This window comes from Balaenoptera acutorostrata, chromosome X, assembly GCF_949987535.1.
Source record: "Balaenoptera acutorostrata chromosome X, mBalAcu1.1, whole genome shotgun sequence".
Lineage (NCBI taxonomy): Eukaryota > Metazoa > Chordata > Mammalia > Artiodactyla > Balaenopteridae > Balaenoptera > Balaenoptera acutorostrata.
Window position 1 is genome coordinate 98,546,657 of NC_080085.1, and position 13,433 is coordinate 98,560,089.

General features: G+C 39.1%; 1 protein-coding gene and 1 pseudogene across 1 annotated transcript; both read right to left on the reverse strand.

Annotated features, from left to right (window-relative positions):
- Nucleotides 1-10,659: 10,659 nt before the first annotated feature.
- On the reverse strand, nucleotides 10,660-12,154 carry LOC130706527 (ubiquitin-conjugating enzyme E2 N). Its single transcript, XM_057539082.1, has one exon. The coding sequence runs from the start codon at nucleotides 12,101-12,103 to the stop codon at nucleotides 11,645-11,647; it is 459 nt and encodes a 152-aa protein (XP_057395065.1). The 5' UTR covers nucleotides 12,104-12,154; the 3' UTR covers nucleotides 10,660-11,644.
- A 294-nt stretch (nucleotides 12,155-12,448) lies between these two features.
- On the reverse strand, nucleotides 12,449-13,127 carry LOC114238399 (OCIA domain-containing protein 1-like; annotated as a pseudogene).
- Between the last annotated feature and the right edge of the window lie 306 nt (nucleotides 13,128-13,433).

Here is a 13,433-nt window from a genome sequence, read left to right on the forward strand (position 1 = left end):
TCTAGCTTCTGGAGTCTTCTATTGATTACTTTCCTGGCTCCGATCTGTTATTTTATTCTGACTTTCAGTTTCCATAAACTCCCTGGAAGTGGACTATCTTCTTGACATGTTCCTATATTTTGGTTCTATAATCTACCTTAATCTACAGCTATAGTTCCATGTTTTTCTGTAGGTCATGGCTCCTTTGCCTGATATCCCTTGATGCTCCAAACCCTGCCTAAGCTCCAACAGAGGGGAAAATGCAAGGTAGGACCAGTCCAAATAGAAGATAATTTGCAAAGGGAGTGAGGGCAGTTTCAACTAGTGATTTTACATTTTTCCCCTATTTATAGAGCTAGGGACATGGTTTCCTCAGTCTCTAGAAATCTCTTCCATAGGAATTCTGGTCTCGGAAACTTCATTCAGTCTAGAAGTTCTTAAAAAAATGAACTCTACTTTATTGGAGATGCTGGTCCATCTCTGAGCAGAAAGGAACTGATGAGTCCCCAAGTCCTATTTCCCCAGATGAGGTAAGAGTTTCCCCCATCCCTGCTGTGATGGTTAATTTTGTGTCAACTTGACTGAACCATGGGTGCCCAGGTATTTGGTCAAATATTATTCTGAGTGTATTCGTAAGGGTATTTTTGAATGAGATTAACATTTGAATCGGTAGACTGAGTAAAGCAGATTGTCTTCCCTAATGTGAGTGGCCCTCATCCAATCCGTTGAAGACCTGAACAGAATAAAAAAGCTGACCCTCCCCTGAGGAGGAGAGAACTCCTCCTGCCCAACTACTTGAGCGGGACGTAGGCCTTTATCTGCCTTTAGACTTAAACTGAAACATTGGCTCTTCTTGTGTCTCAAGACTGCCCAGCTTTTGGACCAGAACTTAAACATTGGCTCTTCTGGTTCTCAGGCCTTTGGACTTGGATTGGAACTATACCATTGGCTTTCCTAGGTTTCCAGCTTGCTGACCCACCCTGCAGATGTTGGGACTTCTCAGGCTCTATAATTATGTGACCCAATTTCTCATAATCTCCCTCTCTCCCTCTCTCTCCCTCTCTCTCCCTCTCTCTCCCTCTCTCTCCCTCTCTCTCCCTCTCTCTCCCTCTCTCTCCCTCTCTCTCCCTCTCTCTCCCTCTCTCTCCCTCTCTCCCTCTCTCCCTCTTTCTCTCCCTCCCTCTCTCCCTCCCTTCCTCCCTCCCTCCCTCCCTCTCTCCCTCTCTCCCTCCCTCCCTCTCTCTCTTCCTCTGTCCCTCCCTCCTTCCCTCTCTCCCTCCCTCTCTCCCTCCCTCTCTCCCTCCCTCTCTCCCTCCCTCTCTCTCTCCCTCTCTCTCTCTCTCCCCCTGTACACACACACACACACCTTAATTATCTTACTGTTTTTCTTTCTCTGGAGAACCCTGACTAATATATTTGCCCTTCCACATTGGCTGCTCCATGAAGAACAAGAGAAAAGATGGAAGAAAGTTTCAAGCAGTCTTATTATACTTGAGAAAATATTTCAAATCAGGGTGATTTTGGAGAAAGGAAGCCTTATTAAGAATTAAGAGACCAAAGTTGTAATCCTGATTCAATAATTTATTTGTGGCATGACTTTCAATACGTCATCTCCCTTGTATTACTCCCATTTTATAGTGAGATAAAGTGTTGTAATGAACACACACCCTATACCTATACCATAGGTTGTTCTAATGAATGCTCAGTGCATACCAATGCCATGGTTATGCTATAAAAAGTCAAGCAACTCAATCATTGTTACTGAGCAATAATATCAACTCCCAATATTTTTTTTTACTTTTAACCAAGAACAATTTATTATAATCTTTTCTGATGCTAATTATACCAAAGGCAACGCGAATCCCTTGCTTTGTTTTGTGTCCTTTAAATAGAAATAGAGATACAATGTCTCCTAGGAAGAATGGTTTTTGTGACTATGACAATTCAACAGAATTATGTGCAGGAAATGGGTACCCAGATATTATGAAAAAAGTCTAGCCACACATAATCAAAAAGCCCTGGTAATTATGGTATATCAGTATATGGGATAAGATTTGATATTTTATTTCCAAGCTTGCTGTTGGAGATAAAAGCAAGAATTAGCTGATCGTGCCAACTGTCGAAACTGCAGCTTATTAGGGCTCATATCAAAGCTGAATCCTCCAGTACTGATGCCAGTATGAAAGGGTCAATAGGAAAAGATTCTGTCAGAATAGGAATAAAAAAGTTTTCTGAGTAGGAGACATAGGTCCACAAGGAATGGCTGGAAAAACATTCTTGATGCATCCGTGCCCCTGCACCTTTACTCAGACTGTACCTCTGCCAGGACGCCCTCCTCCTTCCAACTCATGAAACCCTCCCCAAAGGCCATAACCCAGTTTAAGTCCAACCTCCCCTAGGAAGCAGCCCCATATGTACCACAGGCCCCTGTGATTGTGCCCACCCACATAATTTTTCTCCAGCACTTATTTGGCATTTAGCAGCCGCAGAAATACCACAAGGCAAAATGTATTCTCCTCTCTTCAATACTTCATGACTTGGCTAAACACTTGCAGCAAAACCTTGGACGGATTGCTGGATGCATCTGGACCTCCATTTCTTCATCTTTGAAATGAAATATTTGGATCCGAGCTGTGGTTTTCAGTCTTTCTTTTACTTATGAAACCCTTTCTACTAATAAAATCTGTAGAACTCCAATATACAAAATTGAGACAAAAAAGGGAGTTTCTTTAAAAAAAAATAAGCCTGTGGATCTAGAGCCTTCTGAGTGCAAAAAATCCCCCTACGGCCCTTCTTAATGTCAGTTTGAGGCCCTTCTGTGGAACCCTTGAAAGCTCTATGAAAGAGTGTGAAAACCACTGGACTGTATGATCTCTAAAGAACATTTCCAGCCTCTATAGTGTATGTTTCTATGTGCACATGTGGAGTCTTGGCTGGATTGCAAGCATCTTGAGGGCAGTGATCATGTATGACATTGGGTCTCTAGATTTCACATTGTCTGTGGAGAGAAGGTGCTACATTAAGATATGTAGGCCAAGGAGAAGCATGAACTCCCCTGGAGACATTTAGTCTTCTGTTCAATAGTCTGAAGAAGTTTTTGCCTATTTCTTGGACTAGAGAGATGGATTCAGTACGCTACCACATTCTGTCCTTAACCTTGAGACTTTGAATCTGCCCTTTAAATAACCTTCCCTAAGTTTTGGCCTCCTAGAAGCTCTACCCATGGTAGTATTCATAGATTGCTTGATTTACTAGGTAAAGACAATTCAAGTCTCCTTGGACTCACATCTAACTGATGTTATTTGAGAGATAGATAGATCTTATTTCCTTTAGGAGAAGAGGAGTGTATGTGTATGTGTATGTGCCACATGCATACATATTTGTGAAGTTTTTTGTTATGTTTTATCTTTCAAAGCACAGGGATCAAAGCTTAACTAAGTTGCTTTGAAAATAGGAGAAAATGCCCTCAGCCCTGAAAGTAGACTATGTTGATATTTCAGGCCAAATAACAAAATTCTCTTTTCTAGGTCCCCTTTTATGATTACTTTGAAAATATTCCATACCAAAGAATTCATCATCATATCTCTGAATATAGGTTGATTCATTATATCAACAGTGACTATTATATACTCATGTTATTTGCATAGTCTAATTATTCTATGCATATAAAATCAGAGGCTTACTTTCAGAGAGAATAAACCTTAGAAAATGCCAACAAGGGGGACTTCCCTGGTGGTCCAGTGGCTAAGACTCCATGCTCCCAATGCAGGGGGCCCAGGTTCGACCCCTGGTCAGGGAACTATATCCCACATGCATGCCGCAACTAAGAGTTCACACGCTGTAACTAAAGATCCTGCATGCTGCAACTAAAGAGCCCGCATGCAGCAACGAAGATCCCGCACACGGCAACGAAGATCTTGCATGCCGCAACTAAGACCCGGCGCAGCCTAAATGAATAAATATTTAAGAAAATGCCAACAAGGAATTATATAGGATCTCCATCCTAGGTGCTGGGCTTAAGTCATTCTAACATTAAATAAACTAGTTGACCTCTTGAAGTCTCTCAAATAGCCTAATGTCCATGACTCTTCTTACTAGCAAAGGCTGTGACTTGTCCTTCAGCTTTAGTGATTAGTTTCATGTAAGTTTAAAACTGGAAGGGATAGTCGAGCCCACACTTCTCCATTCACTATATGGAAACAGGTCCAGAAAGATGGTGTGCTAGTTAGCAGAAAAGCTAGGGCTAAACTCAGTGTTTCTAACTTTTAATTTGTTGTATTTTCCACTGACAAAAGCCTCTTGTCTTTCAACTTTTAAATTGAGCCATATTGATAGGAGCCTACATAACGTAATGTAGGGGACCCTTAAATAGTAATTTGAATGAAAAGAAATGTAGAATAATGATTCATTTTCATGACAGTCTCATCTTTAAAAGGAGTCCCTTTCTGTAAAATAGGGTAGAATTTTATGTGATAGGAAGAGGGAGGGAATGAACATTTATGAGTTGTTGACTATGTGCTTGGCATTGTGCTAAGCACTTTACATGTATTTATCTTGCATAATACACATAACAACCCTAGAAGGTAAGTATTATTCATTATAAGTGAGAATTCCAATTCTCAGAGAAGGAAAGTGACTTGCCTAAGGTCCATAGCTAGTGAGTAGGAGATCTGGGAATTGAACCAACATCTGTATGGATCTATACCCACATTCTTAGTCACTATAGCATTCTGAATCCTAGAACCTCCTGAGGAGGATAAGAAAACCATTACTCTTCTTGTTCAAATGATTTCATTGTCATTCATTCCCCAGCTGAGCTTCCTTTTGCTCATGGGATGTGGATACCTTTGGTTTCTTATGGGGCCAATAGAAAAGGCAAGGATTCTGGGATGAAATTGTTCAGCATCCTCTTTCTGTCATTCTGCTGATCACTCTGCGAGGAATCTGCTTTTATCCCTCCTCATGCAGGATGTTTTACCAGGTGAAAAAGCATTGCTTTGAATACTCGTCTTCATTACCTGGTATAATTGTTTTGGTATCTTTTGTAATTGAAGGTTTGGTTTATTATCCTTCTTCATCAACCAACTCTAATTACTTTTTTTGGAGGGGGAGTGAAGTGGGAGGGAGAAGTCATCTGTAATTTGAAGAAAAATAACTAGCATCAAGTATCTACTATGTGCTGGCATGTGCTGGGTACTTTGTATCTACCTCACTTAATCTTCACAATAATCTTTCAGAGTTATATATTCACATTTAAGAGAAAGGAAAACTGTGGTTTGAAATGGCTAAGTAAATAACATGAGGTCACATGGCTATTAAGGGGCAGAGTTGGAATTTGAACTCAGGTCTATTTTACTCTAAAATCCAAGGCCTTGGACTTCCCTGGTGGCACAGTGGTTAAGACTCCGCCTGCCCATGCAGGGGACACAGGTTCAAGCCCTGGTCTCGGAAGATCCCACATGCCGCGGAGCAGCTAAGCCCGTGTGCCACAACTACTGAAGCCAACGAGCCCTAGAGCCTGTGCGCCACAACTACTGAGCCCACGTGCCATAACTACTGAAGCTTGTGTGCCTAGAGCCTGTGCTCTGCAACAAGAGAAGCCACCGCAAATGAGAAGCCCGCACACCGCAACGAAGAGTAGCCCCCGCTCGCTGCAACTAGAGAAAGCCCACGCACAGCAACAAAGACCCAATGCAGCTAAATAAATAAATAAAATAAAAGTCCAAGGTCTATTCTACTATAATACTCAACCTTCATTTAAAACACAGTTATTGCCTTCTACAAGTATCTAGACAAACTGAGAAATCTCAGTCTTGCTCAATTATCTCTCAGTCCTGGCTCCCTGTCTCTGAAGGTTTCCCTGCAGTAGAATGAACACAATCTACCACCTTTTCCAGAAAGAAAAAATGCAGAAAGCACAGCTCCCTGACATGGACTTGAAGGATTATTTCCTGTTTCTTCCTGTCCCTGCCCTGAATGAAAGGTCTGGATATACCTCTCCTGCCTCTAGTCAAGGACAGGCACCTGGGTGTGTCATCTTGGCTACAAAAAGTCGGATGGCGTTTTTATTGTCATTTTAACTGCAAGCATTCCTCTAACCTCCTGTTTCCAATTCCTGCATCTGCTAATTGGCTAATTTTGTTTTCAGTTTGCTGAAGCTTGTGTATTATTAATTATGTTAACAGGGGTAAACTATTTAGAAGATTAACATTTAAAACACGTACTGGGTACCAGCAAAGTTTTAAAAAAATAATTTATTGAGGTACAATTCACATAACATAAAATTAACCATTTTAAAGTGAGCAATTCAGTGGCATTTAACACATTCCTAATGTTGGGCAACTAACACTTCTACCTAGTTCCGAAACATTTCCATGACTACAGAATAAAACCCCTAATCCATAAAGCAATTTCTCGTCATTTGCACCCCGCCACCTCCACCCCAGCCCCTGGCAAATACCAGTATGCGTTCTGTCTTAATGGATTTACATATTCTGGATATTTCATACAAATGGAATCATAAAATATGTGACCTTATTTTTGTCTGGCTTCTTTCACGTAGCATAATGTTTTCAAGGTTCATCCACACTGTAGCATTTATTAGTACTTCATTGCTTTTCTATGGACAAGTGATATTCCATTGTATGTATATACCACAATTTCTTTATCCATAAATTCGGTTGATGGACATTTGGGCTGTTAACACCTTCTGACTGTTGTGACTAGTGCTGTTATGAACATGTGTGTACATGTACTTGCTTTGGGACCTGTTTTCGATTATTTATGGGTGCTGTCCCAGCACCATGTGTGTACATATACTTGCTTTGGGACCTGTATTCGATTATTATATACCTAAGGATGGAATGTAGGTTTATATTGCCATTCTGTTCTCTGTTTAACTTTTAGAGGAACCACCAAACAATTTTCCAAAATGGCTGAAACATTTTACATTCTCATCAGCAGTGTACAAGGTTTCTAATTTCTCCACATTTGCCAACATTTCTGATTCTCCTTTTTATATTATGAGGTATCCTAATGGCTGTGAAGTTCCTTATTGTGGTTTTGAATTTCATTTCCCTAATGACGAATGATGTTAAGCATCTTTTCATGTGCTTGTTGTCCATTTGTTTATCTTCTTTGGAGAAATGTATATTCAAGTCCTTTGCTCATTTTAAATTGGGTTTTTATCTTTTTGTTGTTGACTTGCAATAGTTCTCTATATATTCTGGATACAAACCCTTATTTGGTATATGATTTGCAAACACTTTCTCTAATTTTGTAGGTTATCTTGTCCACTTTTTGATAATGGCCTTTGATGACATAAGTCTTTAATTTTGATGAAATCCAATTTATCCATTTTTTCTTTTGTTGCTTATATTTTTTGTATAATACCTAAGAAATCATTGTGAAAGTCAAGGTCATGAAGATCTACCCATATTATTTCTTCTATGAATTTTTATGGTTTTAACTCTTATATTTAGATTGTTGATCTATGTTAATTTTTATATATGGTGTGAAATAAGGATCCAATTTCATTCTTTTGCACATGGATATCTAGCTGTCCCAGCACCATTTGTTGAAGAGACTGTTCTTTTTCCATTGAATGGTCTTGGCATCATGTCAAAAATCACTTGGCCATAGATGGTTTGTTTATTAATTCATTTTTGATAGTTAAAACAAACAATTTATTGTGAAGGGTTATAACATATGTATCAGTATGACAGTACTATGTAACATATGATAATAATAGCACAAAACAGGGCCAAGTTATAAATGGAATTGTATTGCTGTAAGATACTTTATCCATGAAATAGTACAATATTTTTTAAATTTGCATTTTTTGCAGTTTTTATTGAAGTATAGTTGATTTACAATGTTATATTAGTTTCAGGTGTATAACACAGTAGTTCATTATTTTTATAGATTATGTTCTATTTAAAGTTATTACAGAATATTGGCTATATTCCCTTTTCTGTATATTACATCCTTGTATCTTATTTATTTTATACCTAGTAGTTTGTACCTCATAATCCCCTCCCCCTATCATGACCCGCCCCTCACCACTCTCCCCACTGGTAACCACTAGTTTGTTCTCTGTATCTATGAGTCTGTTTCTATTTTGTTATATTCATTCATTTGTTTTATTTTTTAGATTCCACATGTAAGTGAAACACAGTATTTGTCTTTCTCTGTCTGACTTACTTCACTAAGTATGATACAGGTACATACATATTGGAAATGGCAAAGTTTCATTCTTTTTTATGGCTGAGTAATATTCCATTGTGTGTGTATATGTGTGTGTGTGTGTGTGTGTATGTATTTATCACATATCAATCACAACTTCTTTATCCATACACCTATTGATAGACACTTAGGTTGCTTCCATATCTTAGCTATTATAAATAATTCTGTTCTGAACATTGCATTACATGTATCTTTTTGTATTAGTGTTTTCATTTTCTTCAGATACATACCCAGGAGTGGAATTGCTGGATCATATTGTAGTTTTATTTTTAATTTCTTGAGGAAACTTTATACTGTTCTCCACAGTGGCTGTACCAATTTACATTCCCACAACAGTGAACTAAGTTTCCCCTTTCTCTACTTTCTCACTAACATTTATTATATTTATTTTCTTTTTGATAATAGCCATTCTGAAAGGTGTGAGGTGATATTTCATTGAGGTTTTGATTTGCCTTTCCCTGATGATTAGTGATGTTGAGCATCTTTTCATGTGCCTGTTAGCTATCTGTATGTCTTCTTTGGAAAAAATGTCTGTTCAGGTCTTTTGTCCATTTTGTAATTGCATTGTTTGGTTTTTTTTATATTGAGTTGTATGTGCTCTTTATATATTTTGGATATTAACTCTTTATCAGATAAATCATTGGGAAATAACTTCTCTTGTTTAGTAGGTTGTCGTTTTATTTTGTTGATGGTTTCCTTCACTGTGCAATGCTTTTAAATATAATTAGGTCCCATTTGTTTATTTTTGCTTTTGTTTCCTTTGCCTGAGGCAATAGATCCAAAAAATATTGATAAGACTTATGTCAAAGAGTGTACTGCCTATGTTTTTTTAAAAGTCTTTTATTTATTTATTTATTTATTATTTTTGGCTGTGTTGGGTCTTCATCTCTGTGCGAGGGCTTTCTCTAGTTGTGGCAAGCGGGGGCCACTCTTCATCGCGGTGTGCGGGCCTCTCACTGTCGTGGCCTCTCTTGTTGTGGAGCACAGGCTCCAGACGCGCAGGCTCAGTAGTTGTGGCTCACGGGCCTAGTTGCTCCGTGGCATGTGGGATCTTCCCAGACCAGGGCTCGAACCCGTGTCCCCTGCATTGGCAGGCAGATTCTCAACCACTGCGCCACCAGGGAAGCCCTGCCTATGTTTTATTCAAGGAATTTTATGGTTTCCAGTCTTACATTTAGGTCTTTAATGCATTTTCAGTTTATTTTTGTATATGGTATGAGAAAATGTTCTAATTTCATTCTATTACATGTAGCTGTCCAGTTTTCTCAACAGTACATATTGAAGAGACTGTCTTTTCCCCAACTGTATATTTTTGCATCCTTTGTCATAGATTAATTGATAATATGTGAGGGGGGTTATTTCTGGGCTCTCTATTTTGTTTCCTTGATCTGTGTGTCTGTTTTTGTGTCAGTTCCACACTGTTTTGATTACTGTGGCTTTGTAGTATAGTTTGAAGTCAGGGAGCACGATACCTCCAGCTTTGTTCTTTTTTTTCCTCAAGATTGCTTTGGCTATTTTCAGTCTTCTGTGGTTTCATACAAATTTTAGGATTATTTGTTCTAGTTCTGTGAAAAATGTCATGGGTGTTTTGTTAGGGATTGCATTAACTTTGTAGATTGCTTTGGATAGTATTTTTTAATGCATGTTCCTTTATATTTTATTTACCATAAACATTAAGAGAATACAGCAAACACTAGAGAAAGGCTTTTTTTTTTTTTTTTTTATGTTGAAAATGTAATTTTAATAGATAATTCTTCATCTTACATAGGAGCACAATAAAATACACCACATTCTGAAGAAACTCCAGAAGTTACGAGAATAAGAGGGGGGAAAATTCAGATGGGCTACAATATCCATTACCTTAAACTGCAAGAGACAAAGGTTCCAACCCACAGGTTAACATTTACATACTTATGACTGACTACATTTATGTCTTAAAAATAACAAGAATCAGGAATTAGATATGGAAGGGTGGGAAAGAACAGTTTTGTGGGGGAGGAACTCTGTCAATGCAGAAAAAAGAGTTGATTATCAAATTAAAGAATAAAAGGAGCTCCCGTAGCAAATATTAGAGGGATGACAGTAAGAATCATTAATTGAGGATATGATGCCCTCTAAGGGAGAAACCTTTCTGATGACACTTATGCAAGCTGGCTGCTTGAGATTTGCTCAGCAGGTCTGTAAGAAAGACTCATAAATGGCCTGAACAAACCCCAAGTGATTATCAGATTGGTGTTTCCTAATAACACACACCAGTGGTCACACATGAAGTTCTGAGACAAGAACTAAGAGCAAGGTCATAATGCAAATGCCAGACACAAATGTGGCACATGTGAAAGTCCCACATAAAGCCAGTCACGAGTGTGGCTGTGCTGTGACTCTCCTCTACAGTAATTTTCAAACACTGTGGCAAGACACCCATGATCATCTGACTAATCAGACAACACAAACACATTTATTTCAAATTTCTAGGAGGTAAAAAATGTCACATACTGATGCTTTAGGCATGCTCAGGGCCAGCTTATAAATACTCCATTCAGTGATATATCTTAACACAAATTTGCATCAGTGAAAAGGAACTGGCAAAATCTACCTCTTGCCATTCAATTTGTCAGACGTTGAAGACCAAAAGAGAATCTTCCATCAGTTTTAATTTTTAAATACGATTGTCACATTGGGAAAAATGAAATAAACACAGTAAAATAAACTGTACAAAGGCAAAGTAGAATAACAAAAAATATTTTACTAAAACATAAGATTTACAGAAGTTTCCAGACAAGCCATACAAAATGGTCACAAGCTTTTTCTTGAAGGGAGGATTCTACACTTGACAGCAAAGTCACAATGTTATTAGTGAGGGCTGTGATGTTTGTTTAATGTTCCCATTTTGGTTCAAACAATCAAGCTTGTCCATCTACAGTGTCTAAATAAAGTTAGACTTGGCTAGAGAGCATATTCTAAAGAACTGGTTAGCTGCTTTTAACCAATGCAATTAGATCACCATAAAAAGGGGGAAAGGAGCCCATAAAATTAAAATAAAACTACCTTCCCCCCACCACCAAAAAAAAATAATAATAAAGAAAAACACCCACACCCCTGCAGCTAACCCTGACAACTACCTTCATTCACAGTGCTTTATACTCAAACCATGATGGGGAAATGAATAAAAGCAGAGAAGGGCCACTGCTTTTAAACGTTTCGCAACAATCCAGATGACACTTCTAGCCTCTGCTCATGCTTTACAACAGTGAATCAGGACAAGACATAGATTTGCTAATGTGCATTTAATCACCAAAGGACTGAAGATGTCTGGGCTTTTATTCTGTAATGTTTCTAAGACTGTGTCCATTAAATGCAAACAAAAAAGGAAGAAGTCTTGGCAGAACAGGAGAAGTGATGCACACTTGATGATCGGATCGATTTAAATATTATTCATGGCATATAGCCTAGTCCATGCTCTAGCTGTTTCTATGGCTTGGGCTTCATTGGTCTTCCACTGCTCCGCTACATCATTTGCTAATGGATCATCTGGATTGGGAGCACTTAACAAAGCCTGGATCGATAGCAGAACTGTGCGGATCTGCAGTGCTGGGGACCACTTATCTTTCAAAATATCTAAACATATTCTTCCCAACTTGTCTACATTAGGATGATAAATTTTGGTCATGAAACGTACTTTAGGGGCTGCCATTGGGTATTCTTCTGGAAGGAATAGTTCAAGTTTAAAAGTCCCTCCCTCAAAGGGGGAATCCTGAGGGCCAGCAATGACCACATGAAAATAACGGGCGTTGCTCTCATCTGGTTCTGCTTTAATGCCGGGAACTGGCTCTGCCAGCAAACGCTGGGTTTCCTTGATAATCCTGCGGGGCAGCCCGGCCATCTTGTCAGATCCCGAGTTCGGCCTCTGGTCTCGTCTCCGGCTCCGCTCGCCTCACGCCAAGGCTTTTTAATAATTTTTCATATAAAGTTTAAGACTTAAAATTATGATTGCTACACCCACCCACCCCAATTCAACATGCAGGTATCATTTATTTCCAGATACAGTGATTCTACAGCATTGCATTCTCTTGATAGTTTTATAAAAGTATCCTTGCCCTGTAACTTAAAACAATTTCACAAACTGTGTACAATCATGGTATACTACCATCATTCAGAGAGTTCCCCCAAATGAATACATTCACACAATATTACATTAAAATGTAAGTTTTTAGAACATCATCTTCATAAGCCAAACCACAAAAACCCAGGTTCTAGTTTTAAATGTGTTTATGAAGACTGCTGCTGAGCTCAAAGCATGCAGATGTTCATGACCACCTAGATGACGCTGGATATTGAAACTTCTTCAGTAGGTCCAATGATGCAATTTTTCACTCATCCCAAGTATCTCCATATTTGTTTACTTTGACTTGGGCAATATGATCAGTAATACCAGTGGGAGTAGATTCATTCATAGAAGCACTGAATGGAGTTGTCTCATAATGAGGAAGCATCTCTTTTTCTATGTTGTCTGCTGCTGGGGCTGTCACAAAAGATAAATGACCACTCATGCTTGAGTCATATTTTGACTTCTGAGAATAGTGCCCAGTTGGTGAAGATCGTCATGCCTGTCCTGATCGTAAAGCTTCTCCAAGAGGGGAATTCTCAAGATTCTTGAACTTCTCTTGGCAAGTTTTCACATAGGAAAGCTTTCCAGCAAAGTATCCCATGATGCAAGCAAATATAAGTTTAGGGATGGAACCATATTTGGGATGACCTGAAAGGATTCACCTGAACCAGAAGCTTTCATCATTGCATTCTGCAAAGACTCTTCTTTCTTCCTCTGTTGGAATGTAATCAGCCCTTATGTGAGGAATTGGTCTTGGAACTTCTGCATTTGGCTCTTGAAAATCAGCCCTCCCATTCATCTTTCCTCCAAATGACAGCAGTGGGTGAGAGTGCGGCAAGCCTTGGCGACCAGGGGCAGAAGGCCCGGAGGGGACCCGAGAGGGGTCAGTGGGGAGGGGAGGGCAGGAGACACGCAGGACCACAGTGGAGTTGGGGGGTGGGGAGCAGTCAATGACACGACCGCCTAGAAGTCACCCAGATACAGGCTCAAAATGACCATGACCTAGAAGCACTGGTGACCTACGGGAGGAAATCGCTTTGGATAGTATTAACAATATTAATTCTTCCAATCCATGAACATGGGATATCCTTCCATTTATGTGTAT